Source organism: Bombus fervidus, chromosome 13 (genome assembly GCF_041682495.2).
Source record: "Bombus fervidus isolate BK054 chromosome 13, iyBomFerv1, whole genome shotgun sequence".
In the NCBI taxonomy this organism is placed as follows: domain Eukaryota; kingdom Metazoa; phylum Arthropoda; class Insecta; order Hymenoptera; family Apidae; genus Bombus; species Bombus fervidus.
In genome coordinates this window covers 7,582,746-7,600,160 of record NC_091529.1, presented here as the reverse complement: position 1 = coordinate 7,600,160, position 17,415 = coordinate 7,582,746, and the positions used below count along the sequence as shown (strand labels likewise).

The 17,415-nt window shown below is 38.9% G+C and overlaps 1 protein-coding gene across 3 annotated transcripts in view; it reads left to right on the top strand.

The window, feature by feature from the left end:
- Window positions 1-13,676, top strand: part of Bi (T-box transcription factor bifid) — a 173,790-nt gene extending 160,114 nt beyond the window's left edge. For 2 of the 3 annotated variants that reach the window (XM_072015603.1, XM_072015601.1), the window contains exons 7-9: window positions 3,964-9,342; window positions 12,139-12,276; window positions 12,361-13,676. In XM_072015603.1, the coding sequence (XP_071871704.1) occupies window positions 3,964-4,774 (811 nt within the window). In that variant the 3' untranslated portion in view covers window positions 4,775-9,342; window positions 12,139-12,276; window positions 12,361-13,676. The remainder of the gene's footprint in view (window positions 1-3,963; window positions 9,343-12,138; window positions 12,277-12,360) is intronic. The other variant, XM_072015602.1, reaches the window with a different exon arrangement.
- Window positions 13,677-17,415: the final 3,739 nt, after the last annotated feature.

The following is a 17,415-nucleotide window of genomic DNA, read 5'->3' as shown; positions in this document are numbered from 1 at the left end:
CCGATACACCAAAGGCCGAACGTCAAAGGCAAAACCCCGGGGCTGCTGGATTTTTTCATTATTCTGTCTGAACGTTCGATCAGGCGATCACAGACTCTCGATCGGCGACCTGGGTAATTATGGTGAAATTATGCGCCACCTTTGACTCCTTCTTTCCCTCTAACGAAGTCAACCTCACCCTTCGGCTCGTAATCGCGGTTTAAGAAAAAGGGCTACCGAGGGTGCTAGCAGTTTGGTGGTTAGGTTAGGAGGATTACTGGGATTCTTTGTAGGTGTTGCGTTTTCATTAAGGGATTATCGAGAGGGTGCAAGTGACAAAAGTTGCTTTGGGTTTTTCGTAAAGGGTTAAAGAAGTCTGTATTAGATGAATTATAATGATCGTACGCAAAGAAATATAAAGAAGTGTAGTGTATTGTAATATTTAGAGGGGTGCGAGCGATAGGAGTTGCTTTAGGTTTATGTTGAAGGGATGAAGAAGTCTGTGTTAAACGTAGAATGGATAATGCGCAAAGATGTAGAAAATAGCGTAGATTTAATATTTAAGGGGCGAAAGAAACCTCTACGTAGCTTCTGTTTCTTTCACAATTTTCTTTTTACTCTTCAAAATATGAATTTGCAGATATCGCAGGGTGAAATTGTTGTTTGTTTCGTGTTTTACCGTGAGATTATGGTGAGACAGATGTAAGAAGGTATTTGGAACGATAAGAACATTGAAATCACGAGTACAAGGCGTGAACTCGTTGGAAATTGGAACGACCGCGTGCACAACAGAAGCACACATAGTGAATCCAATTACCTGCTTCATCCTACTCGCGTGTGCAAGTAACAGCAAGATCGGTCGAGGAGACGCGCGTATTCCGCGGATAATCTTGCGATTTGTCAGCCGTTGAATCGCAATGCCGATGCACAGATGCTTAAGCGAAGATTAGAATAGGAAAGGAGAAACTACTGGCTACTAAATTCCATAAGTATACTCGATATTCGAATTGCTATGACGTGAGAAATTGTAGAAATTTTGGAGAAAAGGACGAAAGAATCGATGTAATTTGTATACCGGAGAACTACTTTGAAACCGAGAATCGTCAAAGATGGAAATTATTATTTGCTAAATTATTATTTTCTCGTTTGCAAATTCAACGTTGCAATCGTCAGCTAATGCTTCTAAACGGGGATGTAAATCAAATATTTCTCTGTTTTTTATTCATCAGCAAAGTCTCAGGAAAAACTATCTGAAACGATATAAATCGTTCGTTAAATCACCAAAATCTTAATCATCACAAATTCGAAGAATTATATATCAAACCACCACATTTTCTGATACTTAGGAGCAAGGGTGAAGCTTAATCATTTCCCAATCGTCTATTCGCCAACAAGATGCTTCAAGAATAATTTCTCACGTACGTCTGAAAATTTCTTCGCAAACTATCGCAAACCATCATCAAAGGATACAAATCACTCTCCTAATCTCACCCTAAAATGTCGCCCTCGACTGCGGGAAAAGTAAATACCGTGGATCTGTTCCAAGTCTGTGGAAAGCTCCCCTTCTCGATCTTTCGGATCGTTCAACCATTCGATTCGAAGACCATAGGGATGAGGGAAAGGAAAGAGAGTAGAACTCGCTTACTAAATCCCGTGTCGTCCACGCAAACTATTGATTTTAACGTGTTTTTGCACTTAAGCGCGTCGGAAACCGGAGAACCGTAGCAGCGTAACACCCTTTCCGCGCTCACGGATTCATCCAGTACACCGACAATGTACTCGCTAATGTTTCTCCTTCTTTCTCTCGATCGTGCTCAGATTGTCCATCGACTCGGTTGCTCTCTGTTTCAAGCCTTGTCGACGTTTTGCCACGACTGTGTCGGTGCATTGATCGCATTACGCGGCATTAAGGCATCGGTAAGCCTCTCGTTACGTCCGGCTCTCGAGCGGCTCAAGACGAGTCTTACACGATACTTACGTTCCCGAAACGTGTTCGTTAAAAAACGCTGATTTGCATGATGGTCGCTTAAAAAAAGCTTTATCGTACCAGCGATCGACGGTTTCGTTTCGAGTGATCGAACTTTCCGATACAGATCCGATCTGTTGGTATTTGGTGGAAAAACGCGACAGAATGTGAAATTTCAAATTATCTAGTGCGCTTGGAACTAATATTAGGAAACTGTGGTTTAGAGTATTTGGTTCTGTCAATTTGTTGGTTACGTATATGTAGGATAAGTAAGTGGATAGTGATCGCAGTTTGTGAGAATTGTTAAGAGTGTTTTTGTAGGGTAATATTAATGTTAATGAGATAAATAGGAAATTCTGTCTGAGACACATTAGCTGACAGATATTTCGGGGGGATACGAGTAAGATGAACGGAATAAGAGGAGGTTTGTATGCTTTTTATTTTTGTCTAGAATACTTTACGCTTATTGTTTTTTTTTTTTTTATTGTACCTATTGTTTAGCTATCATTGTTGAAAATAATAATAGGCGCGAGCTGTCCTAAATTTTCCAGACGACTCGTTTCACATCAGTCCGCTGATAAAATTTTCCAGTTACGTCGTTCGGGTAATTGAGATTTGGAATAGGCGCGCAGATAGGTCGATTTGAGTGTCGAGCAACGGCGGTTTTTGGGGTAAATTGGTTTTCAACCCGAAATCGTCAAGTTTCTTAGGCTAAATTGGTTTGAAAATTGGATTCGCGAGGGTTTTCGAAGGGAATTGCTTCGAAAATTGAAGCGTGTCATTGTTTAAAAATAAATTGCTTCGTATATCACGATATGTCGAAACTATCAAAGAATTTGAAATGAAAGTAACAAGATACAATTAAACGGATCCGTTATTTCTAAAGTATAAACACAAAGTTATAATTAAAAATTAGAAAGAAAAGTGATAAATAAAATTCTGTTTCAAGCGATCAATTTGAAAAAATTGAAAAAATTTAAGTTTCATTACAATTAAGATGAATTTACATGTCTGATTATAATTCTACTGGAACTGTACTTTCGTAGCATCGAACATTTTGTGTTGCATCGAAATTAAAACATAGTCTTTTATTGCACAAACTTGGTCCAATATAATCGATCGACTGACACGTCATACATACAACACACGATCAATACGTATTTTAGACGCACGCTTGCCAGCAACAGCCGTAAGAGTGTCGCTACAGCGATCACACGCGACGGCTAAAACGCCTGTAATTTGCCACAGGTGCGAAACACCTCGATTAAAGGGTGAATTTAAAATGATTACATCTACTAAACCGATAATTATTATTTTTTACATACATTTATTTTTGATATACAACGAATTAACCTTAAATATCGCTGGAATAATATTTATAATACTCTTTGGACTCTAAAAAAAATAACGTAATAGTGTAAAATATACAGAATTTTTGATTGAATAGAAATAGTTGTAAAATATTTCATAAAATCGATCCTTCTGTTTTCACAGTCTAATCTGTAAAAAGTTATTGTTACAACCCTTCTTTTTACAAAATATACGATGACTTTCAACGTTAATAAAAGACCTAAAATCATTATTCTCTACACTTCATGCGATAATACTTCTGACAATGAATTACTAAAGTAGTATTCAACTAATATGATGCAAATTACTGATAAATAAATGCTGCTAACTAACTAAGGAATAAATAAATAAGGAACTTGGCCAACTGCTCCTGTATGATAATAGTATTAAAATAATACCGAGAAATTCAATACACTAACCAGAAAAATAGGAAAAAACGTAGAAGAAAATTTATTTCGTCTGTCGATTATTTGGCATGCAGCAAACTAATTGAGTACTAACTATGATAACTGTCTGATTTCCAAAAATTCTGTAAATACAACCTCCTGTAACTAAAATAATCCAAGAAGATTTCCATGAAGCTAACCCTTCCCAAAAAAAAATAATCCATTAAAAGCAATCATCCCAACGAGCCCTAAAAGATTGCTAACTCCGCGTCGTTGTTGCAGAAGGCAGGCGCTGTTGACAGTGTCAGGAGGCGGTTCCCGTCTAACAGCAGGTGGGCCAGCATCCCCCGAGAAGCGTCGTTCTTCCAACTCGGTTAACGACCTCTTAGATGACGAGGACAAACTTCTAGACGTCGTGGGACCCGATACACCCCATCCAGCGCATCATCAGCGCGAGCGCGAACACTCTCGCGAGAGGGACGATCGAACAAGCGAAAGAGGGGAGGGTAGCGAGTCATCGGGTTCCGAGAGCGGCGGTGGACCAGGCCCAACGGGTTCGGAAGGGCCTCGACCGGACGTATCGGTTGGTCCACCGCTTCATCCGCCCCTGTTACCGTACCTCTATCCACCGGTACCTGGGTTATACCCAGGTCCAGGACCTCTAATACCACCGAGTCCCCTGGGAATCCACGGTGGAGTCACTCCAGGCATGTTGTTCAACGCGCAACTGGCTTTAGCTGCGTCCCAGCACCCAGCCTTGTTCGCTCACTATCCTCATCCCCTGGCCAGTCCTCTACATCAACTAAAAGGACATCGATTCGCGCCGTACACCTTACCAGCACCGTCACACGGATCCGCGTTCGAAACTGTCACCCCTGGTAGTAGGACACTCAGCCCAAGGTCCCCACCTCCGAGGCCTCCAACTAGCTCTCCCACACCAACGGCTGGCCTAACGTCGGGCGGGAGTTCAGCGGGTGAACTAAAATCCATAGAGAACATGGTTAACGGCTTACAAGAGAAAAGGAGGCGTAGCCCTAGTCTAACACCCGGTGGACACAGAGGGGACGCGGACGCTGGCGGAGGGAGTCCGTGACAGGAGAACGAGCCCGTGACCAGCACGAACGACGACCCCGATGACGAGCAGTTGGCCGAACCTTGCGAGCCTGAAGAGCTATCCGGCGACGAGAGGGAGCCGGACTCAACCTCCGAGCCGTCGTAGCAGGGGAGAAGGTCGTCGGTCTCTGACATCCTCCGTGCCCCGATCCGGGTCGGTCCATGGCGAGCCGGGCCCCGGGCACCTGGACGAGGGACGCTCGACATAACGAAGTGCAATTTTAGCCTGAGGACTGGCCGTGTGTTCGCCGGGCTCGATCTTCCGGGACACCACGCCGTTTTCCTGCGAGTGTGTACATAAAATGGCCGGGATGAATCGCGCGGGGCCCGGCTTCTCCGCGCGTTGGACACTGCTTCAAGACTCTGCGACCGTTGCTGGTGTACATTTCTGTTTACGGGGCACGAAAGGGTGGGACGAGCGTGGCTGAATGGGGCTGAGAGAAACGAGGCTTGCTACATGGACGTGAGAGTTGTTTCGGGGCACAATTTCAAGAGGAACTCTTCGAATCACTTAGAGTGTGAGAAAACACTTTCGGGATATCCAATTGCCTTGAACGATTAGCTTCTTCACGAAGCCTTGAAATGGCTTTCTGTGGTTGATGGTCCTGGAAGGCTTGGAAACGAGTTCGCGCAGTGTCACTGGTTATAGATACATTGGGTTATTGTCGGATCAATTGTTTAGACACTGAGCTCGTGTGAAAGATTCGAAGTACAAAATTCTGAAATTCCAAGCTTTCAATGATCGTCAATTTTATAGTGGTTGATCTTTTGGGGGTTTCAAGAGATGTCACGCTCGAAGTGTTTCGGAAAGTAACTAGAAAGCCATGAATGTATTTCACGGGGATCGAAAGATTAACGAATAGCGTGGCTAGCGCCAATGGTTGCGTTCTACCCGCGTGCGTTTTAGGTGTAAGCGAGAGGGAGACATTGCAATACGAGAGCACCTCCTACTATTTGCAGCCCCTGTACATATGTACCCTAGTGATATTATATTATATTATATATATATATTATATATATATAAATAACTACTCTCTCTCTGTATTAATTATTGAATATAATATTATATTAATTATTAGAGAGACGTGAACGAAGCATAAACGCACGCTACCCGATCACGCCTCGACGCCCTCGGAAGTAGCGAAGAAAACGAAAAAACAAACAAACCATACAGAAAGTGGTGAAGATGTGCAACAAACGAACGATATGATTCGAGAATAAAAAAATATTCCACTGGCTATTCGGCCGCAAAAATCGCGTCGACGCGTGTTTTAGATGATCAAAAGTAAAAAATCGAATGATCGGTCGTTGTTTTTCGATTCGGAGCCTGCATAGAGGACACAACTGTCACCAGCCTCGTTTTATGAACGTTTCGAAGCCGAATCGGAACGACACCGAAAGATTTCTCTCGAGGCGTTCATCCACCCCATCTCGACGTCGTTGCTTCGAAAATGGAACACCACTCGCCCTTCCCAACCCTTGCGTCCCTCCTGTTTGTATAAACGTTAGCGATCGATGTAGATTAATCGCGGGAATTGTCGTAGAACATCGAGCAATCAGTTTCTCGAAAATAAAAATACCCAAGAACGATGTATAAAAAAAAAAAAAAAAAAGAAGAAATTCAGGACCTGTGTTGTTTCTGGAAGATGAAAATGCTCGCAACCCCATCAATTTCGTGTGTCTTCGTAAGTAACCCTTTGGTCGGTAACATTTTTGAATTCTGATGGTTATTTCCATCAGATTAATATCGTACTGGATGAAAATTGGTAGAACTGCTTGGTTGTAGGAAGGGTGATAGTACTGGTGGATGTCTTATCGGGGGTTGGAGTGCAATTTGCGTTCTCGGAGCTCGTTTTCGTCAATCGATGTATGTGTAAATGTAAAGTTACTTTCTTCCATGCCGATAAAGAGCTCCTCTCCTTATTCCTTCGTTCTTTTCCTTACTTTTTCTTTTTTAATGAGAATGTAGCAACGGGACGGATTGTAGTATACGATATAAAATTTTGTTGCTGTTACCGTGTAAAAATGTGAAGTTTTGTAATTAGTTCCGTTTAATCCGCCTCTAGTGATTAACGTTATAGTTTGTTCCAGTTTTGCGAACTGTGGTTAACGGTAGTCGAAATATTATTCCTATGTAAATGTCGTGTTCTGTAACACCACGCAATGTTGCGATTGTATAAAATAGTGAACTACAGCTGTGGTGAATTTGAAGCGTCGCTAGAATTATTTTTCGAAGGGTCCTTCTCATATTTCTTTTTTTTTTTTTTTAATTCTATGATAGAACAACTCCTGATACCTCCGACGTGTTTTATTGTATAAAAATGTGAATACCTATTATATCTCTGTTCCTACGTCTTTTTTTAATTAATTAATGCTACTTTGCCAGTTACAAACTGTCATTATAATGATTTTTAAAATATTTTTTTCCTATTTAAAATTTTAAATAAATGCGTTAAATGTTTCTCCCGCTCTCTTTTTCTTTTCTCGCTTTCCTTCATTTATTCTACTTTTTAGGGTATAAATTGCATCCCGATGATTTAAACAAATTAATCCAACACCATCCTTCCTTTGACATTTAAACAGTTGACATAGTGGCAAATCAAAAAATCTTGTTAAAAATATCAATATCGTTAGATAAAAAATGTTCATTTGATCAAATCGAGATCAAAGGGTTAACAGCGTTAAGTTCGCTAGACTTGACCGATCGAGTTCTATTTCCGCGACTGAAGCTCGTTTTCCTCGACACTTCCGCTGCTTAAAATCTATAATCTATAATCGTACTACTATCCAATGGAGAAAGAAAAATTCAAAATTATACAAAAGTAGGGCTGTTTTAAGGAAAACGAGTAAAACGTGGCCACATCTGTCGATTGAAACGAAAATGTAACTGCACAGAAAATTTTGTAAGAGCAAAATGTTACTTCTTCGGCTTCAAAAAACCGAAAAAGAACCATTGAATGACAGCATAAGGAATCTCGAAGCGAAAATATAAGATTCGAGCGCAAACGAGGCTCGAAAGCGACGCGAATGCAACGCGCAGTATTGATGCGCAAATCAGGGCCGTATCGTCGAGTAACGGGGCCCTACGTCAAGCTGCGATCTTTCCACAATCGAAGTTCCGTGAGAATCTTGCTCAACCATCATCGGTCCCGTTTTGTTTATCTTCGTTTCACTCCTGTATTTTCATTGCGATTACTTCTCGAAGCGCGTTGCGTGCGGTCCTATGTGCTTAGAAAGTATGCGAGAGAGAGAAAGCGAGAAAGGAAGCGCGAGAGAGAAAGAAAAGAGAACACGTTGTCGAGAGAAAAGCAATAAAATAAATGAACAAAAGGAAACAAAGAAACAAGTGTAACTCGAGGAGAATCGAAACGTTCTAAACTAACACGAGAATCCGTGATATTCCGTGGCTTGCATTGTATATTGTATACCCATCCAGTCCGATCCTGCTACGCCCCTACCTCCCAGAAACGCCCACCAAGATCCACGTGACTAAGAATTATATATATATATTATATAATATATATATATATATATACATATATTAATTTAAAAATACGACATTGACTTTCTTCTCTGTATTTTTTCACCCTATATCGTGATTAAATATCTTTTCTTTGCACGGTGTACGAAGAACGTTCATACACTGTAAGACACGACTAAAAGAAAATACTTCGTAACTAAAAAGTATAACAGATCGATTAACGTCATCATGACGCTCCGTTACGTCATTATCTCCGCAAACATTCAATTTGAATCAGCTCAAAGAGTTTCATTATTTCGATAATTAGACCTCGCCTTAACCAACCACTTTACTTCCGTGTAAATTCGATCCGGTGGTTTTTATTAATTTTCGATCGAGCTCGTACGCCAGGTGCACGATTGGACTCGTGTAAGGGTGAGGTTAAACGAGATCGAGAACAGAAATTTGCCGAAGAAGCTGCTCCGGGCTGCGTTCCGTAACGAGAGATCACCTGATACAGCGGCTCCGGTGAACCGGTTACTTTCAACGGGTTGCGTTCTAGGCGGCCAATCCATGTTTTCTTCCCGCAAAAAGAATGAGACGATAATCCCCGATATCGGAAATCTATCAGGTAAGCTGACCTATATAGGAATCACGGACGAAGGAGAAGTTTCAAAGTTGGTTATGCGCGCGAACGAGTCAGACGTATGTGTACCACCTGGCGTCGGATCTAGTAATCACTGTTAATCACGTGATCGATCTTTAGCGTAAGTAGCGTAATAATCGTTGTAGCACCGCGGACACGGTCATTCTCCGCATACGATAAAATACGGCGGTGAAATAAATAAAATCGGGGCCATTAAAAATCGGTCCCCCAGGGGGGGCGAGTCTCTTAATTTTTCCGCCGCGTCCGCCATAAAAGCTAACGACTTAATCGCACGTGAACGTACAAATTGCGTGATTGTATAATTAGAACCGGCCGGGATCGTGTAAGCGGGCATTTTTGTCGTCGGAAACGTGCGGCTCCACGGCTACCTTTTTCTTCCTACCACGAAATATCGCGGCCACGTTGTAAACAAGCTGCCTACGTGAGTATAAATAATTCATGCACGCGCGCCAATTCGCCAAAGAGAGAGAGAGAGAGAGAGAGAGAGAGAGAGAGAGAGAGAGAGAGAGAGAGAAAGAGTGAGTGAGTGCGAGAGAGGGGAGGGGAGAGAGCAGAGTCTGTTCTTGTATACATATAGGTTTACGAATAAAAACAAAAAAAAGAAGTAAAGTGGTTCGCGATGAATTCTCGTATACGATTCGCGTGTGCAAGTATGTACGATGTAACGACGAGGAAATTGTTATTGGGGTCACTTCCGCGGAAATTTCGGGTTGCTTGTTAATTTTGTGCAAATTCGATGGGGAGCCGAGGACATTTACATACTGCATCGTCGCGAGTATTTGCATGTGCAGATTTGATTAACTACATCGAACCATATCGTTATTATTCAAACAATGGCGTTAATACCCGTGCTCAGTGGTTTTAAGCTAGGTTAACCCGGCTATAACCTATATTCGACCCAATCGAACTCCAACGTGCAACAATGGTAACAATGGTAGGTTTAACCTATACTATCTCGTGAAAATATTCGAATACCTGTCATAGCAAGCTTTTATGTGTATAGTGCGTATGTTGCGTAAAGCATTTTGAAATTTCATTGCTACTTTCACGAGGAACAGCATACATTTATCAAATTACTACGGATGTCTGCGCGTTTCTGGGATATTTAAGGTTTCCAAGATCTACGAAATGCATATAACATGTACAAATGTATAAAATATTCAAAGTAAGACATTTATTAGAATATTTAAGGAATATTCAGTAAATAAAACGAATTTTCATTTAGAATCTATTTCTTTAGTCACGTTAAGAAAAATAGAAAATCGCGTGGACAATCGCGGTCTCTGTATAATTAGTGGTAAAGATGGTCGCATTAACTATTGTGGTTTATTAATATTAATTTAATATTTATTACTAAATTATTGTCTAAGTAATGTTTTATTTTTCAAAACTATGTCCCACATTCTTAATCATTCTTGAACGTCTTTTCAAAAAATTCAACATTCATTCTTATCCATTTTGACAAGCAAAATTAAATAGATAAATGTGGCAACAGATAGTAACAAATTATTACTGATAGCCAGGTCTCATTATAATGTTAATGAAATTTCAACGTGTTCCCACTAATACATATAATGTATTCCAATACTTTCGTAAGCTACTGTATGTGAATACGTCAAACCTCGTAACCTCGATGACTAATCAGGCTACAGACCTAAGAAGATAGTGGTGTATTTGAAATTTCTTGGTACTCGATTAAAAAGTAAAGTTCGATTATCGATGGCTATGGAACGATTGATGAATTATCTCTCATCTTTCACGAGGCGCATCGTCTCGAGCCGGACCTCCGTTCGCGAAAAAGGTGAAAAAAGACGGTTTACCGCCGCGAGTTGTAATTATGAGCTTTTTTCTCAATGGCAACACGTTGTAACTGTTAAGGCGTAATCGCGAAATCTCCGGAACGTCGACTGGTTCGCCTGGGTGTTCCCCATTAATTTTGCAATTTTTAAGAAACGAACGATCACCGTAATCGATGTTGAAATTTTTTAATGGCTTCCTCGTTTTTTCTCCGGGGCCATGAACGATGATGATTCAAGGTGTATCGAAAAACGCGCAGACGGTCTCTCTGTATGAATATTTATTCCCCCCATTATTTTTCGAGAATACAGTAGCTCGCGAAGATATTCCAACACTTGTAGATAACTTTAATGAATATCTTGATATTTCATTAGCGCCGTTATGAGACTCGGCTATTGTGATTGCATCGATAAAATTTCCAACTAATCCGAAGATGTACATGCATAGAAGTTGCAAGATATTTAGAATTTGCAAATATATATTTCTTGCCACAAACAATTTAAACAATTGATATTCAGTAGAATCACCTGTAACACATAGAATATTCAAGATGGCTATTCATAGCCTATACTAACTTTTTATAAATTAATTTGTATACTACTTTTGCTACTTTTATTAGATATATGTGCGCAGTAAATATCTTGTAATTTTTACATTACATTTTCAGATTGGTTTTAAACTTTCTCAGCATAACCATGACACTCGTGTCTCGTTACAGCTAATGAAATTTTAAAATGTCTTACATAACGAATAGAATATGCAGATGAAAATTTTCTATGATAAGCGTTCGAATGATTCCACTATATTCATTCTGTCGAATGGAAGAAAGCGAGCAAAACGAGAGGACTATTTCACCGGCGTCGGAGACTTTTACGATTAACCTGTAAAAAATTTACAGGATTCTCGTCTTGGCCCTTGGTGGAAATAAATTTTTCCGCTCGGCGTGCACGAACCGCGAGCGTCGCGTGATGAAAATGTTAATCCATAAATGTTTGAAACGCTCGCCAGGGCGAATTCGTCGCATGCTTAACCTCCTTCGATTATCCTCGAGCGCGATGAATGTTTCATGTGCGCGATTTTACGCCGTGTCCGCGAAATTCCATTGCCATTATAAAATTGAAAAGTATTTGTAATTAACGATGTCCATCTCCACTATTATTCTTTTTCCTTTGTTCCCTTTTTATATTCTTCAAATGTTTAGACGAGGTAATTCAGAAAAGGCATAAATCTTTAAATCAAATACAATAGAACTTTAAAATAGCATTTCATCAATTCTATCCACTACCTATTACTTAACTAACAGCGTACATTGGTAATACAACGTATATCCCCGATATTATTTTATCTGTTTCTCATTATTCTTGTCAACGTTACTACTTTTAACATAAATACAAATTTTCTTTCGATTAATACAATTCAGGTAAACGGAGTTTTACTGTAAAGGATGAAATAACGATGGAGACAGTCGAAACCGGAAGTAACTAACAGAAGGAGATACAAAGAATCAAATGAAGTGGAACGAAGTAGAAAAACGTTATAAAACTGGAGGAACGAAAAGGTAAAATGAAAGTCTAATGAAACGCTTTTATATTTGCGAGAAATTCAGATAGATATACGATAAAAATGGCGGACGATCGTGCAGATTTTCCACGTTGGTGTTGCAACGGTTGGTACGGTTGAAAAAAAAACGCATGGACTGTCGGACACGTCGGTGAGAATATGGCGATAATCTCTCGGGCAGAAACGAGTGGCAGTCACGGCAATGCCTAATCTGGAAAATCTACGAGCCGTGACATTCCATTTTCATGGTCAATTAATGCAACGCAATCGATTCACCGCCGCCGCTGACACCGTTCCAATCCTTTCACTCGTGTCTCCCGCCGATTTTTTACCACGGCCAGAGGCGATAATTGCTCGTCCAAGTTGTTGCCTAGTTCCAGCTAAACGGAATCAATTAACGAACGGTGAACGCGAACACGAGATTACTTCAGCGTTCTTTCATTACCGATCCCTGTGATTTAGACGTCGGTTAAGTCCTGGTTAAATAGAACTTGATTATAAATTAACTTGAATTAAGTGCAAATTAATCTCTGCGGGAACGAGCTTATTAAGGTGAGAAAATGTAATTATTTTTTATCTTTTAATTGTATTTGGTTAGTAGATATTTCGAAATTTTATATCTGGCGGATAAGACTGGAATGGTAGCTTCGGATGGCTGAACTGAACTGAGTTTAGAGTGACGAACCAAAGGAAGTTTAAAAGCTAAAATGTAATGAATAAACGCAATATATATTATAGAATTGACAATTGTTATTAACATAGTAAGAAGCGTTTGGTGTAAAAATTCCTGGAATGCATCCATTCCAATCTTACTTTCTTTTGACCCTCACTATGTATTTTGTATTTTTGTATCATCTTTTGGAATAATGTAGATATTACGTATGTAGTTATCGTAGTGTATTTTAGACTTTATATCTTTGGATACTGTGTGTTGTATCTTTTGGTTCATCTCTTGCGATAATACTCGAACTCAACAGGAACTGAACGTGTTCCGTATGAGATTAAATAAATTTGATTTAACGTGGATTTAAATTGCTTTTGAATATATATTTAACTTCGATTAGGTCTCGAGGTGAATTTAAGATATCATGCGACAAATATGCATGACGTTTATTGTCTCCATAGCAACTGTACAGTAGGTAATAAAAGAAGAGAATCAGGAAGCTATCATTTAGACATAATTTGCATTATGTGGCAATAACTTCTCGCGTTTAACAGCTCAGATTCTGCTGACATACAAGGTGTTGAATTAAAATTCCATTAGGTTTATGCAAATTTAAATTTCGGTTACACCTAGGTCAGTCCAACTTCCCACGACAGAAACTTATTTTAAGCCTGGATTAATTAAACCTCGTTAACAAGTAGCATTGTAAATAATAAAATTTTCTCAAATATCCATTTTCCAGCCTGAATTCATCGCCTCTGTGATAATCCTCCTGCCAATATCTTCTCAAATAATTCATAAAATTTTACAACATATCACAGACGACTGTCTTATATAAAATCACCCATTAACGTGTATCATTTTAAATAACAAAAATCTGGCCAACAAGTAAACGTATAAAACACGAATTAGTTGAAAGTGGAGGCAAACAAAGGTTCGTGCCGGATTAAGCAAAATCCACAGGACCGTCTATATTAAAATCGAAGGGTAAACAACCACTTCGTGCCAATAAATGTTCTATCGTGGTCGCTTCGACCGCGAGACACAATTACATCTGCAAACATCGCGCGGGCAATTACGAGTGGCGTGCGTGCACGTCAAATCCGCGAACGCTATTAAGTCGAGGATAGTCTTGCAGGAAGCAAGATGAAATTGAAGGGAAGGAAGAACCTTCGGGTCGGGAGAAAATACTAACTGCCAGGAAATGTGGCTGGGCTCGAGCATTTTGCGGTGGAGTAGGTCATGGCCTGCCCGCTTATTTACCAATGGAACGTTCCACCCGAATTTTTTCTTTCTTTCACGTTTTATTTCTCTTCTCTTTTGCGACAAATACTACTGTATATAAGCTCAAGAGATCATTTAATTCCTTGTAATGAAATGATAAAAAATTGAGAGCGATTAATTTAGGAAACAATGATCACTTTATCTTCAAAGTGTCTTGCGTTTCTTCATCTCTGTGTAAGATACAGAAAATTTATAGCTTGAAGTTTTAGTAGGAAATAAATAATTAGTAACTGCATTATGTGTGATGCCACTAATGAAATTTATGTTGCTAATTTCGATGCCTCGGAGTATTAATCTTCCATAATCGTAATTAGATCACGGATGTTTATACATTTATTGGGAATTTAAAAGTGCAAAAATATACCTACATGACGCGTAAGAATTTCTAAAAACGTCTAAAGCGAAACGCTGGCTATAATATATAGTATGTGAAATAAACCTTTATCGAGATTCCATTTGTTTAGTTACATTTCTGGAAATATGAAAATTTTGGGAAGTAATAATTGTTATAATTGGCAGTAATATCGGTACTGAAATTAAACAATAAAATTTAGATACTACAATTTGATAATATTCGAAAAACTTGAACCATTTATAGCACTGTCTTTAAACTACAGAAATCTCTATTGTGACTTTGATTTATATAATGCACGTATCTAACATTTTAATCTACTTTATTTATTTATATATGTCTATCAATAATTTGGTCTTTGAAATGTTAAAATTAGCTAGATCAATGACCATGCTTCACAATTTAGTTCATAAATTACCAATGTTATGATAGAAATTTGAAGATATTAGGGATTTAGAAAGATATTCATTAAACGTTAATAGTGTGAACGATGGAACTATTTGATAGATAGATATAACAGATTACTCGGGAGACTCGCGATTTTATGGAATTCCTTCTGGTTAATTGGTGGTTGGGACGCGTTTGAATTACAAAGTATCTCCCTGTATCGAAGTTAATAAGACAGGGAGCGGCTGTTGCAGGTGTGAATTATTGCGGGCACCAAAGAGATTGAAGTTCGACTTCGCGCTAATTATAGGAAACTCTGGTAGCAAGGCTGTCATTAGTGTTCAGCATGAAACTATTAGCAGAATTATTTCCATCGATGTTCAGACTTGCCTCTTTGAAACACTTGATGAACCTTGCCAGTTGCGTAGAATTTAATCGTACTAATTCATTCGGTAAAGAATAATCTTCATTCTGAGCCCGCGTATCAGATAGCAGAAATTTCAATTACATTAAAATGTAAATTGCTTCAGAAAGTAATTTAGTAGGTTTATCTCTCTTCTGTCATTTATTTATTCTTTCAAGGGAACTCTTTAACATGTATAATTTGTGACATAAGAAAAAAAAAAAAGGAAAACATTGAACTACTGTGAATAAGTTGTTACTAAAGTTAATAAGTTTCTTTTCATTAGTTTATTTATCAACTTGTTTAAATTTAATATCTGACATGTAAGTTAGAAAGAGAAGAGGAGGATTGGATTACTATAAATTGTCAGCAAAAGCAGACGATTATTCCTTCTACTTCCATCATCTTATTTATTTATTTCTTGTAACTGAATATTCTTAATATCCAACATCTGACATAATCTTTAATACATGTCACAAAGAAGCAAGGTAAATATTCAATTACGATAGGTGTCACAGCTATCAGACGTTTCTCACATCTTCAATTTCATCTATTTATTTATTTAAACTGAAGATTGTCTAATATCTAAATTACAGAAATACATTTGAATTAAGAAAAAGCATCGAATTAAAATTGGCTTGTAGTTCCAATAGAAATTCTGTTGGAAGCCAAGTATATCCATAAAAGAAATCGATATTCGACTTAATACACTGCATCGTGTTCTGTTTAATCTCTTTGTTTAGAGTAATAGAAATGTTTTTTTGCAGAAGATCTACAAAAGAAACCAATATTCCTAACATAATTGCGTTCTCTTAACTCCTCTTATTCCACTGTCTTCCTTGCTTTCAAACGCCGAAAGACAAGCAGAAGTAATTTGCCGGGTTCGATAACGAATCAATGTCCCGCCCTTTAAACTCGACGAAAGCAATAATCGACGATCCGAGTTGAGGCACGTAAAACGCGATCACTTAACCATCACGAAACACGGGAACAGTTGGAAGGGGCTCAGGGATTCCAGCGGAGGCAAGAGATACGTATCGGTTGACTTTTATGCGGCTCGTTTTTCGATTTTATTCCGCGCGTTCGCCGAGCAGCCAGCCAGTTTCGCGGTAATCGATTCGATCACGAAAGCTGCTCGTCTTTTCGTTGTCTCTGAATACGGCCAACCCCCTTGTATCCCCTTCCGCTTCGATATTAGCATAGCCGCCACCCCCTCGAGCTTGGATTAGCGGTTTCTTAAAAAGTCGTTCGCGAAACGAAACTCCTTCCCTTAACGTGTTTTTCCCTGTTAGCAACATTTATGCGCAAATTGCGCCCTTGTGAAATCCAAGCAGATACCATGTTTAGGATTAGGGTTAGGCTATCGTCATTCTTAATAGCTTTCGTATGACCATGATAAGTTTCCATAAATCTTTTTGGAACGTTTAAGATGGAAGCTCGTATGGATGGAGTTTCTCAGCTTGAACTTTCGGTGCTTTGCTTACATACATGAAAATACAACTCTTGGTAATTATCGAAATTAAATGATAATTAATTATTTTGTTGAGTTTCAAAGATAGCAGTATAGCGTTCTTTTTTATGAATTTAAAGTGGACGCTTATTTCGGTGGAATTTCTCAGGTTAAATTTCTTTTTGCATTTGGAGTCTTGTTCGGCTTTTTATTTATCCAATACGAAACTTAAGATCTCCATATTTTATCTCATAAAACTCCTCGAGAAATTCGAAAACTCCACTTTCCAATACTACATTTAGAAACTATATTTCCCTCCTCGATAGATCAAAACGCTTCCCCAAAAAGAAAAGGATAAATAGGAAATAAATTTCAAAAAATATCCCCGCTTCCTAATTACGATATAAAATTAAGAAAATAAAAAATAAATTTCAAATAAATTAAAGGAAATTCGCCATTGAGAAAACATTAAAAAATCACCCCTTTTAAGCCACTTACACCTTGCGAGTCGTCTGTTAGTGGTAGAATCGATTGACTCGTTCCCGGTGGATCGAAACGGATTTACATTTAATAGTCGCAGAAGTCGCGGCCAATACG